This window comes from Netta rufina, assembly GCF_964035555.1.
Source record: "Netta rufina genome assembly, chromosome: 24".
Lineage (NCBI taxonomy): Eukaryota > Metazoa > Chordata > Aves > Anseriformes > Anatidae > Netta > Netta rufina.
In genome coordinates, this window is record NC_140148.1 from 4905497 (window position 1) to 4915782 (window position 10286).

At 51.2% G+C, this 10286-nt stretch overlaps 1 protein-coding gene across 1 annotated transcript; it reads left to right on the plus strand.

Moving 5' to 3' along the window:
• Nucleotides 1–3839: 3839 nt before the first annotated feature.
• LOC311218457 (feather keratin 1-like) lies at nt 3840–4369 on the plus strand (the record flags this gene model as incomplete). The annotated part of the gene is made up of 2 exons (XM_084301140.1): nt 3840–3914; nt 4034–4369. The coding sequence occupies 2 exons, from the start codon at nt 3840–3842 to the stop codon at nt 4367–4369; spliced, it is 411 nt and encodes a 136-aa protein (XP_084157266.1).
• Between the last annotated feature and the right edge of the window lie 5917 nt (nt 4370–10286).

Consider the following 10286-nt stretch of genomic DNA (forward strand, 5'->3'; position numbering starts at 1 on the left):
AGTTTCAGGTGGCTCCAAACTGGCCTGCTGCTGTCCAGAGCCAAGCCAATATGCAATGTTTTTTTGGCTGTGTGAGAGCAGAATTAAGAAAAGGAAAACTACTCCGGCACAACAGCAGCTGGGACAGCGAGGAGTGAGAAACAGCCCTGCAGACACCAAGCTCAGTGAAGAAGGAGAGGGAGGAGGTGCTCCAGGTCCTAAAGCGGACTCATAGAATCATGGAATCATTAAGGTTGGAAAAGACCTCCAAGATCATCTGGTCCAAGCACCTCCTATCACCAATATCATCCACTAAAGCATGTCCCCAAGTACCACAGCCAACCTTTCTTTAAACACCCCCTGGGATGGTCGCTCCACCGCCGCCCCAGGACAGCCCCTTCCAATGTCTGACTATTCTTTCTGAGAATAAATTTCTCCTCATTTCCAACCTGAACTTCCCCTGGTGCAACCTGAGGCCATTCCCTCTAGTCCTGCCACGAGTTATCTGTGAGAAGAGGCCAACCCCCAGCTCCTTTCAGGTAGTTGTAGAGGGCAGTAACATCTCCCCTGAGCCTCCTCTTCTCCAGACTAAACAACCCCAGTTTCCACAGCTGCTCCTCACAGGACTTGCGCTCCAGACCCTTCACAGCTTTGTAGCCCTTCTCTGGACACACTCCAGGGCTATGAAGTCTTTAAACAAAGACATTAAAGACGATGGCCCCAACACCAAAAACCCTGGGGAGCACCACTCGTCAACAGCTAGATTTGACTCCATTCAGTCAGAAGTTCCCCTGTGGCCCGTGGAGAGGCCTCTGGTGGAGCAGGCTGTCCCCCTGCAGCCCATGGGTACCATGGCGCAGCACATCTCCACACTAGCCCATGGAGGATCCCCCAGTGGAGCAGGTGGTCCTTGCCCGAAGGAGGCTGTGGCCCATGGAGGGGACCACAGTGGAGCAGGCCCTGGGCCAGAGCTGCAGCCCATGGACAGGACCCCACGCAGGAGCAGGGGTTCTGGGGGGAGCTGCCGCCCGTGGGGGAACCCATGCTGGAGCTGTTTCTTCCTGATGGATGGACCCTGTGGTACAGACCCATATTTGCAGCAGTTCTTGAAGAGCTGCTGCCTATGAGAAGCCCACGCAGGATCAATTCAGGAGGGACTAAATCCTGTGGGAGGGACCCCACATTGGAACAAGGGCAGAGAGTTACTGTGAAGGAGGGGCGGAGTCGAAATGTTACGGACTGACCACAGCCCCCACTGCATGTTCCCCTGCGCCACCTGGAGGAAGAACGACGAAGATGGTGGCTGGGGGTGAAGGTGGTTTTAGTTTGATTCCAGTTTCTCACTGCACTAGCTTGTTAGTAATAGGTAATAAATTACATTAATCTCCCTATTCTGAGTCTGTCTTGTCTGTGGCTATAACTGGTGATAGATCTCTCTGTTTTTATCTCAACCCTTGATCCCTTTTCATCGCATTTCCTCCCCCTTCCCTTTAAGGCGGGGGAATTAGAGAGTGGTTGTGATGCAGCTCAGCTGCCCAGCTGAGTAAAACCACCATAGAGTAGGTCAGAAGGGGTAGAAGATGAGTCCCAAGTGCTGCATATCCTTCTGTCTATGTGGAGCCCTCCTGGATGACCAAAGCCTCCTGGATGACCAAAGCCTCCCTCGCCTGAGGACACAGCACATCCTTCTACAACTTGGTCTGGCTCCCAGCCTGCTCCACCAGTCACAGCTCATTGCCTGCATAGGCAGATGGGCTGTGCTGCAGTTTTGAAATAACCTGGCACAAGACAGCTCCTTCTGGAGTTGTCTCTTGTTTGGCCTTGTTCCCTCTTGTGGCTGTCTCCTGGGTTCTTCAGGCAAGCCATGTTGTCAGCTGCTGTGAGGAAAGCAAAGGTTGCTCTCCTGAGCACAATGATGCCCAGCAAGTCCTGGGGAATCGGGTCCCTTCTCACTACCAGAGGATTGGGTTGTTCACCGGGACAGTGTCTTGCTCCACCACTCCCCTTGCCGTAACATGCACTTTGGCTGGATGCATTCCCTGACCAGCAGCGCACCCAAAGACATGCCCTATTGTGCAAAGTTTTCCAGTGATCCTGTGATCTTCTGGAGTAATGAGAGTTCTGGTCAGAAGGTCATGCTGCAGGGTGATGGCTGTTGGGGCTGCCTGGAGGGTGGCACAGTTTGAGCTCAGGCTCAGGTGGAGCTGCTGGGCCAGAAGGGAATTTGGCACGTATGGTGCTCAGGCCTGCAGAGAGAAGGCACTCTGGCTTGGCTTCATGCCAAAAGTGTGGCACGTGGCCAATCCCAAATTAGAGCGTGACTCGTCCTGGGCAGGGAGAGTCTGTCCCAGAAAGTTTGCCTGCTGAAGGCATTCCCTTGCCTTCCTGGGGTGTGTCCCAGCTGCCTCCCATGTCTGCAGGGCAGGGAAGTGCTTTGTTCATGCAGCAGGGATGCATTGCCTCCTTGATGGAGTCTGGGAGGTGTTTCTGTAGCCAGGGCCCTTGTGAGCAAGTCCCCTCGCTGAGCATGCCCATCCGCGTGGCAGTGCCCATTCCTGCCAGCCCTCGCTTCTTGAGTGGGAGCTTCCTTGTCCCCCCAGTGGTGCTGGCTTGTTCTGTTGCCTGAGGAGGGCTTTGGGACATGGCAGAGGATGTGTGCTGAAGCTCTCATGCTAGGAGAAGACGTATTGCCTGGGACCCAGAGACAAGTCCCAGCAAGGGGGAAGATGTTTTCTGCAAGCCTTTCTTTCCCTCCAGAAAGCACTCAGGAGAGCTCCTACACACAGCCCCATCTCTTTTGCCAGGAGGGTGAGGCCTGTGTGTCCCTTGCCTTCCACCCTTCATGTCTGACCCTACTCTGGGGGCAGACCTACTCAGAGGAGGTCCAGGGGACGCAAGATCAGAGGGTAGTTCAGTCCCCAGTCTGCAGTGCTGCAAGAGTTTGTTCCCCATCCTGTGCAGGACCTGCCTTTTGTCCTTCTAGATTGCCTTGAGGTTCCTGAGGGCCCATTCCTGCAGGCTGTCTAGGTCTCCCCTTGTGGCAGCCCTGCACCAGAGTGCACCAGCGGGCCCCCAGTTGCTGTCTCCTCCCAAGTTAGTGGAAGTGGTAATGGCATCAAGGCAGACAGCTGAAAGCATTGGCACAGCCTGGATGCCTGGGGAGGCAAAGACCAGTGACCGTTGGATGGAGCCATGAGGGAGGGAGGAGAGAGAAGCTTGTGGCGCATCCTTAATGAACAGGACCTTCGGTGTTCTGCTGAGGATTGCAGGTCCAGGAGGTGCGGGCCCTCTTCCTGCAAAACAGATCACCAACCATTCCGCCAAAGTGCACCAAACAATGTCCTGTCCTCTGACTGAATGCAACCACTCCTGCACTCGGGCTCCTTTTTTGCCCATACTGATGTGATCCTGCTGGGGTATTACTTGGGTCTCTCATAGCACCACTAGAAAGTAGCCTGTATGGTAAAATAGGCATGTCAAAAATGAGGAAATGAAATGGCAGAGTTGATGGAAACCAAAACAAAATCTGTGCCATTAGGAAACCTATTTTGCATTTGAGGTGAGTCTGATGGAAAATTACGGCCTGCACAGAGTGATTGTGGGCCTGAGGCAGTGCACGGGAGGTATAAAAGCAGCCCCATTTCCTCTGTGTCTTCATCCACTCCTGCCTTCTCCATCTTCTTGGGATCAAGGTGAGTCTGCAGCCCTTTCCCCTCTTCTTCTTCCCTGGAGATTTGTAAGCAGATGCCTGCACCTTCATAGATTTCTGTATCTTGGGAGCACTAGCCATGGGAGAGGGAAGGGATCGGCAGGTGTGTCATGGAGAGGAGCTGGGGCTTGGATGAGGTGTATCTGACGCTATGGGCTATGTGGGGATCTTTGTGGATATTGACATTCTTACCAAGGACACTGCAGACCGAGGGAAGAGAAAGGCTGTGGGCCTCCTTACACGGCTGCCAGTTCACGAAACATCATGTGCCATGGCTCTCTCTTGGTGGGCAGTATGATGCACCACTCTCACCTATGTGCTCCTCCTGTCCCTCCCTCCCTCCAGGTGCACGTCCTGCCCCGAGATATGTCCTGCTACAACCGGTGCCTGCCGTGCCTGCCATGCGGACCCTGTGGCCCGACCCCGCTGGCCAACAGCTGCAATGAGCCCTGTGTCCAGCAGTGCCAGGACTCCACCGTCGTCATCCAGCCCTCTCCCGTGGTGGTGACCCTGCCCGGCCCCATCCTCAGCTCCTTCCCGCAGAACACTGCCGTGGGATCCTCCACGTCTGCTGCCGTTGGCAGCATCCTCAGCTCTCAGGGAGTGCCCATCTCCTCCGGGGGCTTTGGGCTCTCCGGCTTGGGCAGCCGCTTCTGTGGCAGGAGGTGCTTCCCCTGCTAAAGCTGCTGGCTATCTGAATTGGGGCCTCTTCAGAGAGTGACCTCATTTCCCTGTATTGACTCTAATATTAAACTTCTGCTTCATCCCAATCTTCACTGCTTAGTTTTCTTTTCCCTGTAGACACTCCAGACACCTGCTGTCAGGACCAATGCAGTTGCTCTGGGGACATCAGTTGGCATGTGGGGCAACTGGGGTGTAGGGCCCCTTGGGAAAGCACTGTCACTCACACATGAGGGAGGTGCCCATGAGTTCTGCAGGGCCCCTGGCCATCAGGCCCAGCTTTGCTGCCTCTCTGTCCTGGCGTGCCATCTCGGCCCCAGTGCACAGCCTGCTGAAGACGGCATGTTGTCATCGCGGGCCTCCACTGAGGAGCCAGAGCTGTAGGAGGCCCTGGAAGGGCAGCAGCCACACAGGTTCCTGGGAAGGGGGCAGCAGGGCAGAGAGAGGAAGGTGAGAGGAGGGGCGGCAATTCCTTCTGCTCTGGGGGCAGCTGTGCTGGGCGGGGAGGCTCGTGCAGAAAATGGCCCCGGAGCAGACCAGGAGAGGGAGTGGGGGAAGCAGGCTGTACTGGCTCTGGCTGTGATGGAGGCAATTGTCTTCACCATAGGCAATATGGTGCTGTGTTCTGATTGAGTGGCTAAAACAGTGGAGGTGTCACACCAGTGATTTAGTTCAGCCTTAAGGCCTTCTATTCTTCCTCTCTGCAATCCCAGAGAACAGTCGAGCAAGTGCTAGCCTGTTAACTTTCCCCACAGTAGCCTCTAGATAGCTGTGCTTTGCACTTGGAGCTAGAAGAGCTTTTTATCTCAGCAATGTTTGGGCTATTATGGAGCAGTACTTGCATATCATCAAGACTCTCTACAAGCCCCCTAACTGCCCGAGGTGGGGAGTGGGCAAGAGGAAGGGATGAGAGGGCAGCAGAGCTAAAGCAACCAAAGGGTTATTGCACACCATTTGTCATCACACCCAGAAAAAAAAATAATTAAAAATAAAAATAAAAAAATAATTTATTTTTTTTTTAATAAAAAAATAATAAAAATAATTAAAAAAAAAAAAAAAAGACAGAGAAAGAGAAAGTGGAAGGGATGCTGTCATTGAGAAAACATCTATCCTCACAAACAACCACTACACTTTTGAGGCGTAGCTTCCCAGGACGTGGCTGAAAATTTCATAGTGGTGGGGTGGAGTGAATAATCGTTTTCTCTTAGCTTCTGCACATCTTTTCTTGTTTTTCTCTTTCTTTTTCTTTGAATTCCACTGTCATTTTCTCCATATGTGAGAAGACTTTTTTTTCCCTATAGTACTTTCTCCCACCCTTCTCATCCTTTCATGATGGGGAGTAACAGAGCAGTTTGGTGAAGTTTAGTTTGCCAGCAATGTGTAACCATCAGAGTGGGAAGTGCTCAGAAGGGGACACAGCTGGAACATCTGACCCAAATTGACCAAATGGATATTTCATGCCATATCACATCATGCTCAGCAACAAACCATGGGACAGTTGTTCCAAAGTAGCCATTCTGCAGTGACTGGCCAGGCATTGGTCTGCTGGTGGGAGGTACTGAAACACTGCCTTTGCATCACTTGTCTTTTCTCTTTTTGTTTACCGTTCCCCTCGTAAGCTGTCTTTATTAACAGACTTTTGCTTCACAAGGTGCTGCATGCAGTGAGGCGCATTTGAATTGCTTCTACACAAATGCACACAGTACGAGGAATAAAATGGATCAGCTAGAAATCTTGGCCCAATCCCACAGCTATGACATCATCAGCATAAGCGAAACATGGTGTGATGGGTCCTGTGGCTGATGTGTCGCAATAGATGGTTACAGGCTCTTCAGGAGGGACAGACAGTAGGCAAGGTTGGGGCAGGGGGGGGGACAATATACATGAAGCAGGGGCTGGACTGTGTGGAACTTGAAGTTGGCGATGGCAAAGTTAAGAGCCTCTGGGTAAGGATTAAGGGACAAACAAGTAAAGGGGATGTCGTAGGAGTCTATTACAGGCCACCCAGCCAGGACAACAACACCAGCAAATTATTCTTTGTAGAACTAAAAGATGCCTCAAGATCAACTCCCCTTGTTATTATGGGGGACTTCAACTTGCCAGACATCAACTGGGATTACCACACAGCCAACACAAGCAAATCCAGGAGGTTCCTAAAGCACCTAGATGATACCTTCTTGGTGCAGGTGTGAAGGGAGCCAACCAGGAAAGTTGACCTAGGTCTGTTGCTGGAGAACAAAGAGGCTCTTGTGGTGGACATGGCAATTGCTAGCTGTCTTGGTCATAGTGACCATGAAGTGGTTGAGTTTAAAATTTTTGGTGACAGATGGAAAACTGCCACCAAAAATTCAGCCTTGGATATGGGGAAAGCAGGCTGCTCAGGGAACTAGTCAGCAAGGTCCCCTGGGAAATTGCTTTTGAAGGCATTAGCGTCCCTCAATGCTGGTCAGTCTTTAAGCACTGCCTCCTAAAAGCACAGGATCGGGCAATTCCAAAATATCAGAAGTCAAGCAGGTAGGGCAGAAGGCTGGCCTGGCTGACCAGGGATCTTCTACTGGAGCTTAGGCGAAAAAAGAAAATGTACTGACCCTGCTGGAAGCAGGGTCAGGTAACATGAAAGGAATACAGGGACACTGTTCACGTTTGTAGGGAGAAAATTCATATGGCCAAAGCCCAATTAGAGTTGAAGCTGGCCAGGTCTGTGGGAGACAATAAAAAGGTTTTTTTTAGATATGTTAACAGAAAAAGGAGGACCAAAGTAAACATAGGTCCACTACTTGATGTGGAAGGTCATATTACAGACAAGGACATAGGCAAAGCAGAGACGTTTAATGCTTTCTTTGCCTCCATCTTCAACACTGATGATGGGCTTCATGACCTAGGATGCCCTGAGCTGGAGGACCATGACAGTGGGAATGAGAAACTCCCAACAGACCCTGAACATGTGTGGGATTTGCTGCTCCGCCTGGATCCATACAAGTCCATGGGTCCAGGTGGGATTCATCCCAGGGTGCTTAAAGAGCTTGCTGACGTCATCACGGAACCTCTCTCGATTATTTTTCAACAGTCTTGGGAATCTGGAGACGTCCCAATAGACTGGAAGCTGGCAGATGTACCACTTTTCAAGAAGGGCAAGAAAATAGACCCTAATAATTACAGGCCAGTCAGTCTCACGTCAGTGCCTGGTAAAATTATGGAGAAGATTATACTTGAAGTTATTGAAGTGCACCTAGGGGACAATGCAGTCATTGGTCCCAGCCAGCATGGGTCCATGAGGGGTAGGTCCTGCTTAACAAATTTGATTTCCTTTTATGATAAGATCACCCATCTAGTTGACCAAGGGAAACCAGCTGATGTGATCTTTCTGGACTTCAGCAAAGCTTTTGACACGATTTCCCATAGGATCCTACTGGACAAAATGTCCAGCATACAGCTAAACAAAAACATCATCCAGTGGGTGAGCAATTGGCTGACGGGCAGGGCTCAAAGGGTTGTGGTAAATGGGGCCACATCAGGCTGGTGGATGGTCACTAGCAGGGTCCCCCAAGGCTCCATTTTAGGGCCAGCCCTCTTCAATGTTTTTATAAATGATTTGGATGTAGGACTAGAAGCTGTTCTAAGCAAATTCACTGATGACACTGAACTTGGAGGAGTTGTGGACTCGGGTGAGGGTGGAAAGGCCTTGCAGAGAGATCTGGACAGACTGGAGAGCTGGGTAATCACCAAACGCATGAAGTTTAACAAGAGCAAGTGCTGGGTCCTGCACCTGGGACAGGGCAACCCTGGCTTTACATAGAGATTGGGTGACAAGATGCTGGAGAGCAGCCCTGCAGAGAAGGATTTAGGGGTAGTGGTTGACAGCAAGTTGAATATGAGCCAGCAGTGTGCCCTGGCATCCAGGAGGGCCAACTGTATCCTGGAGTGCATCAAGCATGGCATTGCTAGTTGGTCAACGAAAGTGATTGTCCCGCTCTACTCCGCAGCCTCACCTCGAGTATCAGGTACAATTCTGGGCATCACAGTACAAAAAGGATGTAAAACTGTTGGAGAGTGTCCAGATGAGGGCTACAAAGATGGTGAAGAGCCTAGAGGGGAAGACGTATGAGGTCACTTGGCCTGTTTTGCCTAGAAAAGAGGAGGCTGCTGGGAGACCTCATCGCGGTCTACAGCTTCTTAATAATGGAGGGTGGAGGGGCAGATGCCGATCTATTCTCCTTAGTCACCAGTGATAGGACCCACAGGAATGGTGTCAAGCTGAGGCAGGGGAGGTTTAAGCTAGACATCATGGAAGAGGTCCTTCACTAAGAGGGTGGTCGCACACTGGAACAGGCTCCCCAGGGAAGTAGTCACTGCACCAAGCCTGTTAGAATTTAAGAAGCATTTGGACTGTGCACTTAGTCACATGGTCTAAAATTTTGTGTAGACCTGTGTGGTGCCAGGGGTTGGACTCAATGATCCTTATGGGTTCCTTCCAACTCGGGATATTCTATGGGTCTATGATTTATATTGACTGGGAAGTTTTTCCTCACGCTGGGTCTTCCAGCTCTCTCCTCTATCCTGCTGAGGCTGAGGTGTGACCAAGTGGGTGGTGAGTGCTCAGATGTTTGCCAGGGTCAATCCACCACATGGGTTCATAGGCAGTACTTGTCTTCCTTCCTCTACTCCTTCCATCTGTTCCAAAGGCTTCCTGCAAAACTTTCTGGGGCAACAGGTGCTGGCTGACTGTTTCCAAGTGCCATACACAAGCTCCCAAAGCAGTGCTTAGATCACCCAGAGCGCAGTCTCGCACATGCTTTCCTGCCAGCCAGTCCTCATGCCACATCATCTATCTTGCAGCCCTTCTATGGCAGCAGACCAAAAGCTGGCCCAGGAAAAGTTGCTTGGGTAGTATAGCCACCCAAAGAGAAGTGACTCCCAGCAGTGTTCCCAGACACCATGGACACCAATTGGACCCTGGGCTTTATGAGCAGAAGCATAGTCATGAGCTGAAGGGCAGTGAAAATCCCACTCTGCTCAGCACTCCTCCAAATGCATCTAGAACATTGTACCCAGTTTGGGGCTGTGTAGCAAGAAAGACTTTAATCAATCACAGAAAATTCTGTAGTATTGTTGTTAGGAAAGGATTTCCTGTCTCCTCTTGGGCAGCTATGCCCTCCACCTTGTCAAGGACTTAGTCATCCCTCCTTCCTTACTTGCTTCATGCCATTGTGCTAATCAGAGGAAAAGAAACAGTGTGCACACCAAAATGCATAGAAGCCAATCAGCTGTGTTGGATAATTCCATCCATCTCTCAGTAACCACATATTTAGAATCCAAAGTGTGACCTGATACATGAAGAAGCATTCTGAATGCAAGCCTGTGTTAACGATTGCTAAGCATCAGCAACCACCCACTCCCAGAACTACGCATGAGCAACACCTCTCCCCCCAGGCATCCTGGAAGAGCGGCTGCAGGGGAAGGACAACTCAGAGGCACAGTCTGGGATGCAGCAGAACTTTAATATTAGAGTCAAAAGAGATCACTCCAAGTGGGGTCCCCAGTGCAGGAAGCACTAGGGGCAGACAAGAGCGTGCACTGTGTGGCCCTGGCAGGCATACCGCCAGCTGTCCATCTACCCACTCAACTGAGTGGACTGAGGTGTAGAGAAGGACTGGAAGGTTCTCTCTACAATGACGTTGTCAGACTCAGAGCCTCGTGTAGCAGCGCCGAGCAAGAAGGACATAGGTGGGAAAGGAGAGAGTAGAGGAGAGGAAAGGCGTAAATGATCTGCGCATTCCGAGAGCCCAGGCTGGACCCATCCCTATGAAAGGGGTGGTAGTTTGGTGCCTCTTAATGCAACAAGCCAATGGTCTGTGCCCAGTCCACTACCAACTTCTAGATTCCCAGGAGGCTTTCTCCAGCACCATCACCAGCAGCT